The 18,415-nt window shown below is 22.2% G+C and overlaps 5 protein-coding genes across 5 annotated transcripts; 2 read left to right on the top strand and 3 right to left on the bottom strand.

The window, feature by feature from the left end:
• Positions 1 to 1,117: 1,117 nt before the first annotated feature.
• Positions 1,118 to 1,894, top strand: SRAE_0000065500 (Transposase, ISXO2-like domain-containing protein; the record flags this gene model as incomplete). The annotated part of the gene is made up of 1 exon (XM_024646573.1): positions 1,118 to 1,894. One exon carries the CDS (start codon positions 1,118 to 1,120, stop codon positions 1,892 to 1,894), a length of 777 nt encoding a protein of 258 aa, XP_024500742.1.
• Positions 1,895 to 3,063: 1,169 nt separating this feature from the next.
• On the top strand, positions 3,064 to 3,267 carry SRAE_0000065400 (Hypothetical protein; the record flags this gene model as incomplete). Its single annotated transcript, XM_024646572.1, has 1 exon — positions 3,064 to 3,267. One exon carries the CDS (start codon positions 3,064 to 3,066, stop codon positions 3,265 to 3,267), a length of 204 nt encoding a protein of 67 aa, XP_024500741.1.
• Positions 3,268 to 3,457: 190 nt separating this feature from the next.
• Positions 3,458 to 3,819, bottom strand: SRAE_0000065300 (Hypothetical protein; the record flags this gene model as incomplete). Its single annotated transcript, XM_024646571.1, has 2 exons — positions 3,458 to 3,615; positions 3,756 to 3,819. 2 exons carry the CDS (start codon positions 3,817 to 3,819, stop codon positions 3,458 to 3,460), a joined length of 222 nt encoding a protein of 73 aa, XP_024500740.1.
• A 4,650-nt stretch (positions 3,820 to 8,469) lies between these two features.
• Positions 8,470 to 8,861, bottom strand: SRAE_0000065200 (Transposase, ISXO2-like domain-containing protein; the record flags this gene model as incomplete). Its single annotated transcript, XM_024646570.1, has 2 exons — positions 8,470 to 8,606; positions 8,648 to 8,861. 2 exons carry the CDS (start codon positions 8,859 to 8,861, stop codon positions 8,470 to 8,472), a joined length of 351 nt encoding a protein of 116 aa, XP_024500739.1.
• A 5,097-nt stretch (positions 8,862 to 13,958) lies between these two features.
• On the bottom strand, positions 13,959 to 14,738 carry SRAE_0000065100 (Hypothetical protein; the record flags this gene model as incomplete). The annotated part of the gene is made up of 1 exon (XM_024646569.1): positions 13,959 to 14,738. One exon carries the CDS (start codon positions 14,736 to 14,738, stop codon positions 13,959 to 13,961), a length of 780 nt encoding a protein of 259 aa, XP_024500738.1.
• Between the last annotated feature and the right edge of the window lie 3,677 nt (positions 14,739 to 18,415).

The following is an 18,415-nucleotide window of genomic DNA, read 5'->3' as shown; positions in this document are numbered from 1 at the left end:
TATTTTTTAATGATACTTCAACTTGCTTTGTCTAAATTTCGAAAATGTAACTGGGAGATAATTCTACTCTTTCGTTAACTTTTTTTACATTATTGGCGTTGCTATACAGAAAAATGTGTAATTTTTGGTCATTTAATATATAATATTCATATTTTTTTTCATAAAGATTAAAATTTTTAGTGACAATCAAAACCGATTTATATACGTTAATTTAAATATTGTCAGCTAGAAGTAACTATTTTTAAAAAAAATACATAAAATAAAAGTACGTAATTCTTTTATAAAAATTCTTCTGTTTATAACTGTCTAAATTTAATTTTTTTTCCCGTTTTATGTGATAAAAAACGGATAGCTAATAAACTGTACATAATATTCATTAGATAATACAGCTTGTTAGAAGAATGAATAATATTTTTAAGGTGTATATTAAGTAATAGAGTTTATGGTTATACAGAAAGGATAGGAAAGAATAAAGATAGTATAAAATTAATTTTTTATAGTTAAACAGACTATTGGTTTATTTATTTTTTTTTAGTTGTTATATAAACATGGTAACTCATTTAAATTAATTCTTTTTTGGATCTTATTTACAAGTGGAGACCCCTCAAATATCGTTTTTTTAAAAATATTTTTTTAAAATTTTTTGATTGTATATGGCTTAAAAGTAATAAAAGAATATAAAAAAGTAAAAAAATTTCAAAGTTTTCAAAAAAAAGTTTTCAAAAAAAATTTTTCAAAACTTTTTTTTTAGTATTAGAATGTTGCAAATCAAGTAAATTTAAATCATTATTGTAACTAAAAGTAAAAAAAATAAAAACAAAATACTTTTTTCCACATAAATAACTTTTTTTTTTCAAAATTTAAACATAAAAATAAAAAAAAACATATTAATTATCGAAATTTAAATATTATTAAAATAATATTCTAAAATATAAAAAAAAAGAGACTGGAATTTGAAATTTGATCAAATATTAATTTGTTACGACAAAAATAAGCAAAATATTCCACAAAAACTAAAATGGCATCAATCCCTTTAGTAAAAAGCTTATCAAAAATTTTTTTCGATGAAAATGAAGCACTAAAATTTCTACAAAATCAAGGAATTATAAAAAAGGATATGGACTGTGAAAAATGTGGCCGTCCAATGAAATTTCTCAAAGAAAAGCTGTTATTTAAATGCGGCAAAAAAAATTGTAGAAAAAGTGTAGCAGCGAGAAAGGGTACGTTTTTTGCTGCCCACCATCTCCCTCTTGGTGAGATTCTTTATATGAGTTACTTGTGGTTGTTGAAGTCTCCAGTAACCTCAATAAAGATTCAGTGTGAGCTGAGCAATAAGACCGTTTCCTCATTTTTGGTCTATTTTCGGCAACTAGTGGCAGATGCTCTTGATGAAGTCGATTGTGTGGTCGGTGGAAAAGGCATAATTGTCGAAATAGATGAAACCAAAATGGGGAAGCGGAAATACAACTGGGGACACTGTGTAGATAAAGTCTGGGTTGTTGACGGTGTGGAAAGGACGGAGGAGAGACGCGTTTTCGCTGTTCCTGTTGAAAAACGGGACAGTGAAACGCTTCTTGACGTCATCAAGAAGCACGTCGCCCCAGGCTCGATCATTCACACTGATCTTTGGCGAGGGTACAATGGAATTGAGAAGAAATTGGGTCTGAAGCATCATACAGTAAACCATAGTGTAAGCTTCAAGGATCCAATAACTGGTATTCACACAAATACCATAGAGGGAACATGGAACGGCTTCAAACTGCAAATCCCATCTCGAGGAAGAACAGTGAAAGGAATGAAGGAGCGACTGTGGGAGTTTGCCTGGCGGCGGGCAAATGAAAAAAACTTATGGGACGGCTTTCTCAACGCCTTAAGAGAAGTCGTTTATGAATAATTTTTTTAAATTTTAATAAACTTTAAAAAACATAAACTTTTATTTTTTTCAAAAAAATAACATAAAAATAAACATAAACAACTAAAAGCATCAATAAAAACAATAAAAAAAAAAAAAAACTTTTTTTTAAACTTTTTTTCACTTTAGAAATATAGAAAATTACAAAATAAACAACTCTGTAAAAAAAAAATCAAAAAAATCTATTTTTAAAGAAGTTATTTGAGGGGTCTCCACTTGTACACTTCAGCCTCTTTTTTAAATAATAACGTAATATTCAAATATCAAAAATTTATTAAAATATTATACTGGGAATTGAAATTTGATCAAATAAAAATAAATTAATTATGCTCAAATAATTGAAACATAAATTTTACATAATTTTTTTTGAAATTTTAATTTAATAATAAAACCTTTTAAACAAGTAAAATTTTTTTTAATAACTATTATATTATTAGAATTTTAAACTTTATTTAAGTCTTAAAAAATTATTAATAATAAAGTATTTTTTTTAAAAAAATTAAATCATCAATTACATTTAATAAATTTAATGCATAAGTATTTAAATTCGAACTTGAATACATATCTTTAAATAATAATCTCTTAGCAATAACTAATTCTTTGCCAATACAAATAACTTTCTTTTTCTTATTAATAATAACAGCAAGTAAAATTTGTTGGTTTGTATATTGTTTCATAGTTTTCTTACGTTTTTACAATAAAAAAATTATCTCTATCAATCATATTATTAATTGAAGCACGAATAGTGAATTTTTTTAAAATATTATTTGTCTAAAAAATTAGAAACATACTTTTAAAATCTAAATATTGAATTTATAATTTTAATAAAGAATACAAAATATGTTGATACTTTTTTGGGTACTATTATGTTATACCATCACCACTTTTTATTTTAATATAATTTAATGATAATAAAAAATTTTTTGCATATAAATTAATAAATTGGTAATTGATAATGATGATAAAGGAGTTAAAAAGAATTTTTTTTTTTTTACTGATAAAAACTTAAATTAACTAATTTTTTGCATAAATAACTAAAAAAGCAAGGGAAACAAGAGGTATTTGATATTAGATTCATTTTTTATCTTTTTTATCATTTTTTTGGATAAAATTTACTAATTTTTTTTATTTTTTTAGTAAAGCTATAAACAATGAATGCCTATCAACTTTTTAAAGATATCCCAGATGAAACTGCAGCTGTAAAATTTTTTCAAAAACGCGGTTTGATTCCTGAAGCAAAGGAATGCGAAAATGGGCACGAAATGAAGCTTTCGCTTGGCAAAATTATTAGATGGAGATGCAGTCTTAGAAGTTGCAGGAAGGAGATTGGAGTGCGGGTCGGAACGTGGTTTTAGGGAACCAGATTGCTACTGAAAACGGCAATTTTCTTCATTTATCATTGGGCAAATGAGGAAACGTCTGGGGAAAGAATGAAAAGGGAATTGGAGCTCGGTTCCTGCACGACTGTGGACTGGAACAGTCTTCTGAGGGAGGTGTGTCTTTTTATGGAGAAAAAGGACGAAAGTAAAATAGGAGGAAAGAGATTTACAGTGGAAGTGGATGAAACCCTGTTCGCCAGGAGGAAAAATTATGCCGGAAGAATGCTGGAGCAGCAGTGGTGTTTCGGAGGGGTTTGCAGGGAGACCAAAGAGTGTTTCGTGGAGCCTGTGGCGGATCGGACTTCAGAAACGTTAATGGAAGTGCTGAAGAGAAGGGTGGCTCCAGAAACGCTAATAATCTCAGATATGTGGAGGGGATACTTCCAAGTAGGTGCTTCTGGGTATGAGCATTTGAAAGTGAACCACAAGTACAATTTTGTGGATCCACTGACGAATGCTCATACCCAGAACATTGAAAGGGTCTGGAGGTCCGTGAAGGAGAGGTCCAAGAGGCATAATAGGACCCATAAAAGCATGTTGGAGAGATACATGCACAAGTTTACATGGAGGAAGAAAAATAAGGATAATGAATTTGAGTCCATTTTAAAGGACATTGTTATTTTTAATGATTTTCTAAATGAAGAATAAATTTTTTTAATTTTAATTTTTTTCTTTCTTTTTTTTTTCAATTTTTTTTTTTATTTTATTGGAAACATTTAGGGGTATTCATTTTTTAAAAAATTTTTTAATTTCGTTAATTTTTGAATAAATTATATTAAAATAAAAAGTGGTGGTGGTATAACATAATAGTACCCTTTTTTGTATTCTTCCATTATTACTTTAAAAAAAAATTATTAATAATTGCCTGATACTTATGACAAATTTCACGAAAATATGATTATACAAAATATATGTTAAAATATTAGTAAGAGATTTCTTTTAGACGAAGATTCTCCTCAAAAAAACTTTTTTAAATAAACATTTTTTAAAATTTTTTAACTTTTTCTAGCATAAAAAAACATGGGAAATCAGAAAAAAAAAATTCTAAAATTTTTCCAAAAAAAAGTTTAAAAAAATAAAAAAAATAACAATCTGATAAAAAAAAATGCTTAAAACGTATTTTTTAAGCAAAATAATCAAAGGAGATCCTTATCTAAAATTCAACCGTTTAAATATTAATAACTAGAAAATTTGTGATCAAAAATGTTTAAAATTTTAATATGATAAAAAGAAGAATCTTTTTTAACTTCTATATTAATTTTGTAATCTTATTATGCCATTGAATCCATTTATTATGTTTTTTATGTTTGGTGTTATTTAAAAAACAAATTTATGAATGTTTAAAAGTTTAAAGATTAATAACTCAAAAACTTGTGATCAAAAATGTTTAAAATTTTAATTTGATAAAAAAAAGAATGTTTTTTAACTTCAGTATTAATTTTGTAAACTTATTATGCTATTGAGACCAGATATTAGATTTTTTATGTTTGGTGTTATTTAATATAGAAAATTAATTAATTTTAAAAAGTTTAAATGTATTTCTTTTAGACAAAGATTCCTCTCAAAATAACTTTTTTAAATCAACATTTTTTTAAAATTTTTTTACTTTTTCTAGCATTAAAAAACATGAGAAATCAGTAAAAAAAATTCTGAAATTTTTAGCAAAATTAAAAAAAAGTTTTTTTTTATTTTTATTTTGTCGTTGAAATCAAATAAATATAAATTGTTATTTTAACTAAAAATAAATAGCTTCAAAAAAAAAATAAAATTTTCAAAAAAAAATTTTTTTTTTTATCAAAAATTATAAAAAAATACCAATTTGATAAAAAAAATGCTTAAAACTTATTTTTTAATCAAAATAATCAAAAGGGATTCTTATTTAAAATTCAACCATTAGTAAGATATTAGGGTAAGTGTATTAATTTTACATATAATATTTTATAGTTTTTTTTTTTTATTAATTATCAGAAATTAAAAATTAAATAACTAAAGCGATATATAAAAATTTTATAAAGTTAAACATAGAAAGAAAATTGTAAACTTTAATCTAAAAACATATATAACAAAAAATCAAATGAGGAAAATTTTTTTTATTTTAAACTTTTTATTTATTGTAAATATCCATAAATAAGATCGGTCAATAAATACAAAAACATTCAACAAATTTTTTTGTAAACACCAGAAGATTAAAAATAGTCAATGCTAAAATTTCCCTCACCTCTTTGCATTAACAAGTTTATTTTATTTTTTGCTCCAAACAAATTATTAACTTTTTTCAATTGTTTCTATTTTTTGGAAACTAAAAAAATAATTTGTATATTAAAAAATAAGTTACCTATGTAGTTTATGATTTCTTTTTTGACAATAAATTGATACCATTGAAGCACATAATTGTCTTGAATCATTTTTAAATGGTGATAAGCGTTGAACATTAAAATAACATTTCACTTTGATGGAAAAAATGTTGCAAAATTTTTAAAATAAATTTTAACACCAAGCAATGATATACAGTATGATTTATAAATATTTGCCACTCTTTAATTTTATTTAAACTTCGGACAATTGCCACAACCTCAAAATATTTTTTAACAACGAATTTATTTCTTATTTATCTCAATCGGGTTATCCCATCTATACAACTACAAATGTCTATTAAATTTTCATTTCTAACGTTGATTATTACTGTATTTGATTTAAAGGAAACACCTTGGATTACAGTATGTGTAAGTAGGCGTGATAATTTGTAAATTTTTTCGATCGCTTCATTTAAAATAGAGCCTGAGCAAAATACAAGTTGAGTATTTCGTACAGATTCGAAATATATAATTTCTCAGCTATAATTAAACTATGTGTGAAATTTTATCTAAAATCATAGTGAGCATTTAAAAATATTTATTTTATTACTTCTCTAATTTTTCTGTAATTTTTTTTGTTTGCATTTAAGCATAAACTTGTCATTACACTGTTTTTTTAACCACCATATTTTGCGAAATTTACTTTTTTATAATAATTTTTTTATGTAAAAAAAAATTAATTATAGTATTTTAACTAAAGAAACTCTTTTGAAAGATTTTAAAGAAAGAATAAAAACAATTTTAAAAAATTTGATTAATTTTTAAAATTTATTATTTGATAAAGTATTAATGTTCAATATTCTTTTATTTAATTTAAATAGTAAAAAAAATATCTATAAATGATACAATTTTTGTAGAAAAGAGAAAAAGTTTGTATGTTTATTAGATTATTTTTACTATCATTATAAATGTTTATTTTCAGGTAGATTAAAACAAAATAATATTTTTTCTATAAAAAAAAATACTTATTTTGATAAAAATAATTTATGTGACAAATTTTTTTTAAACTTCAATACAAGCTTTTACAATCATTGAAAAAAAAAATTAATATAAAATTTATAATAAAAAATTCTACAATTTAGTTAAATTTATTAAATTTTTGTGCGAAATTTGTAAAAAAAATATGTTTATAGTCAAATAAAAACATTTGATTTAATTTTTATCACTTTTTCATAATTTATATTTAGAATGTAGCTACATCTTTTTTTTTATTTTATTTATATATGAAATTTTTTTGAATTTTAGACATTGACTTTATTATACTAAAAATTATATTATTGTACTAATTATATAATTTTAGAGTGTTAAATTTATTGTTAGTATAATAACTACTAAAGAGACAATTATTATTGTAAAATTCTAAGTCATGAAGATAACTATAATTTAAGAAGCGTAAGAATAATTAATATTTTATTGTAATATATTTTGATTTATTTAAAAGACGTTTCTTTGATATATTACGAAAGTTTGTAAAATTTTAATGTAAAAAGAAATAAAATTTTTAAAAAACTTTTTATAAATATAATAGACTGTTAATTAAAGCATCTTTAATCAGTGCTCCACATCAACAGTAATTGCTATTTTAATTTAGCTATATATAATATTATATTTTATCTAATACAAAAAATTATACAAAAAAGTAAAAATAAGTTATATTTATGCTGGTATCACTCTTATGCATGATAGAAATAAAAAAAAATTTTAATTTTACTTATAAAAAAAAATGACCAAAAAACTTTATAAAAAATTTAATAGTTACTTGTAAGTAAATAAATAAATAAGATAAATTATAAAACTACTAATTTTTATTAATTTAACCTTTTTTAAAGTATACCAAAGTTAGTCAGAACGCTAGATTTTCAAAAAATTAGTAAATCTAATTGAAAAGTAATAAAAGATATTAATTAAATCATGAAAACGTTACACAAGACTGATTACATTTTAAAAAGAGCTATCTTTTAAATAAGAAAAAACTATAAAAAAGTTTTCTTCTATGAAAATTATAAATTATTTATATAATTATTTTACTATGAATTATCTTTTACAAGATTTTTACATTTTAAATAAGTATTTTAAAAAGAGATAAAAGTCAAATTTAATTTTATTATAAAATTTATAAATTAAAAACATTGTTTTTATTATAAAAAAAAAGTTGAAACCAAATTAAAACTTTTTCAATTAAAATTTTCTGTAAATTTTTATGATATTTTACATATCTTTTAATATTTAATATCTAGAATAATATATAATTGTGATCCGTAGTTCTGATTTTGGCTTAAAATAAATCCTGAGCCCAAGTCTTAAAGAAACATACCGAATATTAGCAATAAATTATTACAATCATTAGCATACTAAATAAATTTTAAGTAATTATTTAAAAAAGGACAATATGATTTTTGTAAAATATTCCAAGTATAGAATAAATAATAAACCTTTATAAAAAAATTCTGTTAAATAATCAGTAAATAAGTTTCTAGAAAGAAATAAAATAGTATAAAGTAATTATAATTTAAATGATAATTTCATTAAATTTTCAGTCCTTATTTTTTTTAAATAATACCAGAGAGATGATAAAACGGCTGAATTGTGCAAGTGGAGACACCTCAAATAACTTTTTTAAAAATAGATTTTTTTTTTACAGAGTTGTTTTTTTTTAATTTTTTTTATTGATGCTTTTAGTTGTTTATGTTTATTTTTATGTTATTTTTTTGAAAAAAATAAAAGTTTATGTTGTTTAAAGTTTATTAAAAATTTAAAAAAATAAAAAAATAATTTATAAACGACTTTTTTTAAGGCGTTGAGAAAGTCGGCCCATAAATTATTTTTATTTGCTCGGCACCAGGCAAACTCCCACAGTCGCTTCTCCATTCCTTTCTTCGTTCTTCCTCGAGAAGGAATCAGCAGTTTGTAACCGTTCCATGTTCTCTCTATGGTATTTGTGTGAATACCAGTTATTAGATCCTTGAAGCTTATACTATGGTTTACTGTATGGTGCTTCAGACCCAATTGTTTCTCAATTCCATTGTACCCTCGCCAAAGATCAGTGTGAATGATCGAGCCTGGGGCGACGTGCTTCTTGATGACGTCAAGAAGCGTTTCACTGTCCCGTTTTTCAACAGGAACAGCGAAAACGCGTCTCTCCTCCGTCCTTTCCACACCGCCAACAACCCAGACTTTATCTACACAGGTCCCCGAGTTGTATTTCCGCTTCCCCATTTTGGTTCATCTANCTCACCAAGAGAAAGATGGTCAGCAGCAAAAAAAGTACCCTTTCTCGCTGCTACACTTTTTCTACAATTTTTTTTGCCGCATTTAAATAACAACTTTGCTTTGAGCAATTTCATTGGACAGCCACATTTTTTACAGTTCATATCTTTTTTTATAATTCCTTTATTTTGTAGAAATTTTAGTGCTGCATTTTCATCGAAAAAAATTATTGATAAGCTTTTTACTAAAGGGATTGATGCCATTTTAGTTTTTGTGGAATATTTTGCTTATTTTTGTCGTAACAAATTAATATTTGATCAAATTTCAAATTCCAGTCTCTTTTTTTTTATATTTTAGAATATTATTTTAATAATATTGAAATTTCGATAATTAATAGGTTTTTTTTTTTATTTTTAAATTTTAAAAAAAAAATTTATTTATGTGGAAAAAAGTATTTTGTTTTTATTTTTTTTACTTCTAGTGCCAATAATGATCTAAATTTACTTGATTTGCAACATTTTAATACTAAAAAAAAAAGTTTTGAAAAATTTTTTTTGAAAACTTTGAAATTTTTTTACTTTTTTATATTTTTTTATTACTTTTAAGCCATATACAATAAGAAAAGTTTAAAAAAATTTTTTAAAAAAAGAGATATTTGAGGGGTCTCAACTTGTAAAAGAGATCCGATAAAACACTCTCTTTGGATTATAGAAAGCTTTATGACATAAAAGAAACATTTTTTAATATAGTTTTACAATATTACTATTTAATGATTATTTTATATAATTTTATATATATTACCTTACAAAATTTATTTGTATTAAAAATTAAGAAAGGATTAAAAGGCGGAATGGCCGAGTGGTCTAAGGCGTCAGACTCAAGTTATTTAACTTATGTAGTTTCTACAACTTCGTTGAGTTTTCTGATCTCGTTATCGAGGCGTGGGTTCAAATCCCACTTCCGTCAAAAAATATTTTATTAGTTTTAATCAACTAATATTTTTACTATAATTTAACATATAGTTACTATTTATTTTGAAGGAAATAATTTTTTATAAAAAATTTTACATAAAGTTATAAGATGAAATGATTTATATAAATTATTATTTCTTAATTAAAATAAATATAATAATTCTTAATGTATTGAAATGAAAATATTCATTTAAAAAACTTTGATTTTCAAGGTGCATATATATTTTCAATTATTTTATTATAGTTTTAGTAAAATTTTTATTGATATCACAACTAGTTCACAAAAATAAATATTTTTTTATATTTATTTAAAGAATCTTTAATTCTAAACTTAGATAAAATTTATTTACCTCTTTATAGAATAATAATTTATTGTGTTATTTATAAACGTTGTTATATATTTTATTTTTAAGTAAACAGAAATATTCTAAGGTGATTTTATTTAATTTTTATCTATTGTGATTTTAATTTTGCCAAATCTCAAATAATTAGTAAATATTTTTACTATAGTAAATTAATAACTAAAAATATTAATATTAATAAAAATGCATAATTATTTTAATTAAATTGTTTCAAGTTTGTTTTTTTGACATGAATAAAACAGAAAAAAAAAAAAACAAAATCAATTGTTAGAGTAAAAAACTTATAAACACCAAACTTATAAACTTAATTGATAAAAAAATTTTTTAAATAATTACAATTATTTTTTATAAAGTGTATAGCAATTTATCATTTATAAAAAGAATTTAATTAAATTGTTATATAAATTTATTTTATTTTATTATAGTAATAAAATAATTTTTTATATAAATTAGGTTAAAGTAGATACAATATAAGAAGATACTATTTTATATTAAAATAATGAAAAAAAATAATTTTATTTATTCTTATTTTTAAATTTTATATCATTTATATTATATCTTTAATAAGAGTGGTTATTTAAAGTTTACAAAACAATAAAATTTTAATTTAAATTCTTTTTTTCAAAAAAATATTTTGAATAAATTTTCTTTCATTGTATTATAAAAACATTTAAAAAATTATTAAATTTTAAAAAATAACGTTAATTTATTCAAAAATATTAAAACACGTAAAGTATCAAATTTTGCTATACTCATCCTCCAACTTATAACATTTTCTTAAAAAAATATAATAAATTTAGTGTTTTTAAAAAAAATTAATAAAAATTAAGGTATTTTTTTTAAAACGATTTATTCTTTAAGGAGAATAAAATGTTCAATTATTTTAAAAGTTAAAAAAAATGTTTCAATGACAATTTTTATTTTAAAATACGCTTTTATTCAACTAATTATTTTATTACCTTTAATTAAATATAAATAAAGAAACAATGTAGAAACAATTTATTTTTAAAAAAAAACATTAAATTATGCTAAATATCATAAAATGTTATATATATATTAATAATAAATGTCATTTTAAAAGTTTACAAAATTTTTTATAGTAATAAGTAAACAAATTACTTCTTTTATTCATAAAAATAATCTTAAAACATTATTTTAAACAATAAATTTGTTTTTTTATAAATTAAAACAAAAAGAAGGTAAAAAGAATGCTCCGTGTGAGGCTCGAACTCACGACCTTCAGATTATGAGACTGACGCGCTGCCGACTGCGCCAACGAAGCTTGGGAGCAGCAAATATTGACTTTAATATTACAAAATTATTATAAAATTAATACTTTATTATAATAGTTTATTCGACAAAATATAGATTAAAAAAAGTTACATTTATAAAAAAAATTTTTTTTGAAATAATATATTTTATAAAAAAAATTTTTTTTGAAATAATATATTTTAAAAAAAATAGTTTAAATATTAATTTAAAATAAATATAAGCAAATAAATAATTATTAAAAATTTAAATAGACTTTTTTTAGGTTAAAAACCTCTGATAGCAAAAATTACAATTGTGTTTTTAAGCAACAAAATTTTAAATAAAGATTTTATAAAAAGATGAAAATTGGCATCTGGTTCGAAACAAATTTTCTTAATAAATGACTTTCTAAAAATAAACTAAAAATTTGATTAAAATTTTTTAAAGTCAAAAATTTAATTTTATATAAACTTAAGCTAATGCATTTTACAATTGTTTTCTAATATTTTGGTTGGTATATCATTTTTATTTCTTTATTTGGCTTTTAATTTAATATACCTTATTTTATTAAAAAATCTTAATTTTTTTACAATGTAAATTTTTCTATTTATTAATAAAATATATTTTTATAGTTTTTTAAACTTTATCGTTACAAAAAAAATATTTATCAAAAATAAATACCTCTAGAAATATTTTTCTCTACATTTTGACTAATATACCATAGCTATATTATTTTCCGTTTTTGAGATATTTTGATTTATAGTTAAAATTGTTAATTTTTTTAATTGTATAAGTTTTATCTAAGACAAATTATTTGTTCTCGAGATAAAAGTAAAAAAACATCTTTTATATCAAAAATTTTTTTTTAAATTTTGAAACTCTATATCTTTTAAAAAATAATTTATTAAAAAAATGAAAAAATTTCTAATAAGCAATTTTTTCTCTATATTTTGGCTATTATACCTTTTCTATATCATTTTCCGTTCTTGAGATATTTTGGAAAAAGTGTAAAAAAATTTTATAACAATTTTACCAATTTTGTGTCTTTTTTTTTTCTTTTACTTGGTCATAACTTTTTAAATCGTATTTATTTAAACATAACAATAAGGAGACCATTGATGCAGTATTTGATGTTCTTTCGAGTAAAAATAACATTCACTAAAAACGGACGTTCCATTCTAAAGATATTTAATAAAAAGTATTTAAAAAAAAGAAATCAACATAATAATTAGTTACAAATAATCTTTTTTGTAAATGTAAAATTGTTATTTTTTGAAAGAATTTTTTTTTCTTTTTGGTACAATCAAAGTTTTAAAACTTTTATTTGACACAAATATCATTATAAATAAAGTATAAATTTTTGATTTTTAGTTTCAAATCAGGAGTATATTTTTTTCTTCATTTATTATCAATTGACAAAAAAATCTACTGTGTTCTTTCTTTTAAAAAAAAAGAAATAATATTTATAAATTTATAATGATAATCTTACAATTCTTATTAGTATAATTAGTTATAAATTTTTATTATTTTTTATATTTTATAATTTATAATAAATTTTAAAAAAAAATGTTATTATTTATACCAATTGATTTTAAAACTATATTTGTAAAGAGATAAATGTCAATGTATAAAATTAAACTTTTACTTATTTACTCTTTTAATTATATTATTTATTATTTTACAAATTTGCATATAGAAAATTTTAAAAGAAATTTTATAAAAATAAAAGACTTATTAAAAAATATTTTATATGCTATGAAACACATTATATATACTTTAAGATATACTAAAAATTAAAGTGATGATATATAATAAAATTGCAATCAGAAAATTAAAGATAATATCAAAAATATTATTATGCGTATATTTTCAAATGTAAATGCAATTTTTTTAAAAAAAATGTTATAATGAAATATAAAAAAATAAATTACTCTTTGTGGATAAATATTTTGTTTTCTTTTTATTTCAATACAAAAAGAGTAAAAGAAATGAAAGATTATACTTACTTATAAATTATAAAAAATTATCAACAGTTTTGTTTTAGTTAACTACATTTATGTTAACATATTAGTATAATATCAAATTACTATTTTTAATCTAATTACATAAAAAATAGAGAAAAAATTAAAGTGTTGATTAAATAATATATAATGTATAAATTATTACTTGTTTTTTAAAACACCTTTGATTTGATTTTAAAATTTTTTGTGATAACTTTTTTATTTTTTTTAATAATCATATAATATTATATAATAAAAAAAATATTTAATTAACTAATTTTTAAAAATATATCAGACTAATTATTTTTAAAATATTTTTTATAAATACTTTTATTTTTCAAATCATTTACCAATATTTTATTAATTTTACATAATTTAATTAATTCTTTTTTTGTCAAAACGTAATAAAAAGAATTTTTAGTGATGATAAAATTATTTTTAATAATTGTAATATGGAAAATGTATACAAAACTTATCTACAAATACCAAAGAAACTCCGGTCGAAAACTTCTAAGTTGTCTTCTAGTTGTTAATAGCTGTTTTAAGAGCTATAACGTACTTCGACATGAACTTATTTGTCATGAGTTTTCGAAACTCTTGTTTGTATATGTCCAAACTCATTTTTCTTTCATCTTCCTTCTTTACGGTAGATACATTCAATTCATGGATATTATCTTTTTTTTTTCTTTTAATTGTATCTTGTTGAATTATTTTATCTACAACTCTTTTAGATGTATTGACAATTTTTCTTTTATGAAGAATTTCCTCTATATTTATAATTTTTTTTCTCTCTGCACTACCAGTTTTTGTCCCACTTTGCTCACTGTCTTGCTCACCGCTTTTTTCACCTTCTGCTGTTAAACTTTGAATCCTGCTCTTATCTTCTCCTTGTTTCTTTGGACTGAAAAATCTCTTTCTACGTTCTTCTTCGTATCTCATGAAAATTGTTCTAATGGCATGATAATTTTCTAAGATTTCATCTTCTCTTTCATTTCCAGTTATAAATTTGTTATTTGTGTAAACTTTAACTACGTCTCTAATTAAACGTTCGTTTAATAGACTATTTTTTGTAAGACAATTGGTGCATCTATAAATGCAATTAGGGATATATGTCTTGTCCAAGTACATCAAATAACAGTTGTGAAGACAATTGTTGGTATCTTTATTTAGCATTTCTAAAAATGCGTTTTGTCCCATGTCTACTATTTCGTAGCCGTTCTCATCTTTACTTCTTAGCACAACCCAATTTATATCAGATCTCTTCTTTTCCACTGGAGTCGGGTTGTTACTGGTTTCTGACATTGTTGAAACTGAACACGATTTCCTGCATGTCGTATTAAAATTTTCTATAGTAAGAATTTTTTTTAACGACGCTACAGCGTATGATATATTTTATAATATGGAAAATGATAATCCACCACTCCTGTTCAATCTCTCGATGTCCTGGAAGTATGTGGATATGTTTGTCGGTAATCCGTGATGAAGAATTACTGAACACGTTTTTAGATCGACGCCCACTAAATTTCCAGCAGTGGTGATGAAAGCAAAGTATATATTTTTTTTATAAATATCTCTGGTTTCTTTCTTTTCTTCTTTGGTTAAGGTTCTACAGTACTTAACTGTTGTAAATCCCTCCTTTTTATACATATCCTCGCAAAATTTTATTTTTTTTATATTTCTAACTATAATAACTACTCTGAATGGTTTTTCTTTGTAAACAATTTTTTTTAGAATTCTTAGTCTTTTTAAACCATCAACATAATCAGAAATATCTAACAAGTTCTCTTTCTTTACCATCGTTTATCATAATGTTCTGCTTGAAGGAAACGTTCCTAATTACTGTATGTGGTGGAAGGCGTGAAATCTTTATTATTTTTTCAATTGAATTGTCTGGAATACTCCCACTGCAGTAGATTATTAAAATTCTTTTTGTTAGTAAAAATAATGTCATATTTTACGACAAATTAGATAGTTACAAATTATTATTTTAATTGATTTCATAGATAAAATGGAAAAAAAAACTATAGATTACAAAAAAAATGCTCTATTGGCAAGCGTGTGTAAAGCACTTGCCTGTAAATTTTTATATAAAAAATATACTGTTCTTTTTTTTATCATAAATATAAATATTATTTCAATTAGAATTGGAATATCTAAAAAGGTTTACAAACATAATTCTCTTTTTTATATATTTGATTCCAAATGTCATGAAGCTAAGTTTTTAAATAATTGGAATATAAATAAAAAGAATCTGAAATGTTTTCATTATTTTTTTTGTTTTAGAACTTTTGATTACATTATTTTAAGACTTTTGTAAGTAAAGTTAATTTATAGTATATTTGTTTTTAAAGAAAATAGGAAACAAAAAATTGTAATTTAGGTTAATTAACTAAATTTTTAAATATAACAATTTTAGACAAATTTAAATAGAATTATTTAACTATTTTATTCAAATTTGTAAAAAATAATAAAAACTTTATTTATTACAAAAAAAAAACTATAATACCCTTTTTATATTTACATGCAGAAAAAGATTCACATCGTTTAACACAAAAGAAACATTTTAATAGACAAATTTTTGAATTTAAAATATGAATATTTATAAAATATTGAAAACTGAAATGATTTTTTATATGTACCAAATTGATCCAAGAAGATCAAAAATTAGCGTTTTTTTTGTGCTTGAAAAAAGAGATCAGACTCTTGATCAAATCAGAATTGCTGGCCTTCAAAATATTATTTTATTGTAAGTTTTAATTTTGTTTAATATTTTGCTACAAGAAATGTATATATACATATATAAATAAATTAAAATACTTATAAGGTATTATTTTTTCTTTTCTTTTAAAAATAAAAAAAATAGGAAAATTTTATTTTTTAAAGAATTATTTGATATTAAAACTTAAATTTCATTAAATACCTTATTTTTCTTTTTTTTAAATTTGTAATCATAGATAGTTTTATGTTTCTAAAAGATTATATTTAATATTTTTATTACCTTAAAATCCCATAGAAAAGTCCGTTTTAATTTTTTATTGCTAGTTAGTATTTTAAATATAATTTTTTTTACAACAAACAAAATACTAACTAGCAAATGATTTAATAAATTTTAGAATTATCCTATAAGTGCAAAAAACTAAAACTTTTGTCGATATCTACATTTTCGTTTTCACTATCTTCGCGGTGAATCTTTTCAAAACTGTGTACAATTATATTCTGGGAAATGGCGCTAGAGTTTTTACTTACTAATACTACTGCACGTTGATAACTCATTCTTTGGCACCTTTCTGTTAGTTCTTCGCCATTTTCAAATACCCATAACTCTTTTAAAAACTTTTGTTAATAAAATTTTAAGGGATGTGATCCCTTTACAATTCTCTTTGTAACTTAAAAAAAATTTAAATTTGTCAAATAAAAATTCATAAAAAAAAAAGATTGTCCTTTAACATGGACTCGAATTCTTTATTTCTATTTTTTTTCGCCACGTTTATTCGTACATGTAGCTTTCTAACATCTCCTCCGTATTCCATTTTGTCTTTTGAATCTTTCTTTTACGGATCTCCAAACCTTTTCAATGTTTTAAGTATGAGCATTTATTAGTGAATCCACAAAGTTGTACATGTAATTCATCTTCAAATGTTCATACAGCAAAATTTTATTAAGTGTAAGAAGTACTTGTGACCAGAATTAACGCTGCAGAAATATTACTGGACTATATCTCTAGTTATAATTAATACTCCTATAATACTAAGTATATTAACAAAATCTTTATTTAACACAATATCGAACCAATTACAATAATAGTGTATAATTTCAATCGTGGAATTATCTGATAGTTAAGTCTAGTTAAGATAACCGTAAATTCTATCGTGGTCACGATGAATACGAGAAATATTCTATGAATACTTTAAAACCCTATAAATATAATAATTACTCATATAATATAATAAATCTATAAAAATATAAGAATGTTAAAATTTAGAAATGACTTTTTAGTGTTAAATTTATACTTTATATGGTAAATATATTCATATTATTTAATCTCTAGTCATAATTTTATCATCATTTTTTACTATACCCAAAGTCACTTGGGAATACCTTCTCACATGTCATAAATTATGAGTGTTTCTAAAGCCACCCTTTTTTCAAAACTTCCATTAGCGCTTCTGAAGCTCTAATTGAAAGAGGTTCGACAAAGCACTCTTTTGTTTTCCTGCAAATTCTTCAAAAACACCATTGCTGCGCTAGCATTCTTCCACAATGATTTTTCCTACGCGCATAAAGGGTTTCATCCACTTCCGCCGTAAACCCTTTTTTTTCATTCTTTTTCTTCATAAATCGACAATCTTTTCTTAAAAAACTGTTTCAGTTAACAAATGTACTTGGATTCAAATCCAATACTCTCTTCATAGTTTTGACAGAAGACTGTTGATGTAACTAAAATTAAATTAAAAATATCGCTTTATTTTGAGGTAATTTGGTTCCTTCAAACCAAGTATTCACCCTTATTCCACATTCCTTGCGACAATTTCTTAAATTTCATCGCCATCATATCTGCTTCGCTAATTTTTGCGACATTACATGTCAATTTTCACATTTTTTTACTTTTGGAAGTAAATTATACTCTTGAAGAAATTAAATTGCTTTTTCTTTATCAGAGATTTTTTTTCGGAACCGTTAAAAAATTGATAATTTTGAAAAAAAAGGAATTATTATTGTTTAGGAAAAAAAATTATCTTTTTCAAATCAAATATCAAATATTAATTAGCTTTATTTCCTTTTTTTTACCTTATTTTTCACCAAAAAATTCAAATTTTATTGTTTAGAAAATTATTTATTAAAATCAAATATCAATTACCTTTTTTTCATTAAATTTTATTCATTTTTCATTAAAAAAATCAAAAATAATTTTTATTTTAATATTATTATTACAATTTATTTTATGCTATTTTAATATGCAAAAAAAAATTTTTGTAATA

The sequence above is a fragment of the Strongyloides ratti genome, scaffold srae_scaffold0000006, assembly GCF_001040885.1.
Source record: "Strongyloides ratti genome assembly S_ratti_ED321, scaffold srae_scaffold0000006".
NCBI lineage: Eukaryota > Metazoa > Nematoda > Chromadorea > Rhabditida > Strongyloididae > Strongyloides > Strongyloides ratti.
The sequence above is the reverse complement of the archived record's forward strand: the minus strand, read 5'-3'. Positions and strand labels throughout refer to the sequence as shown.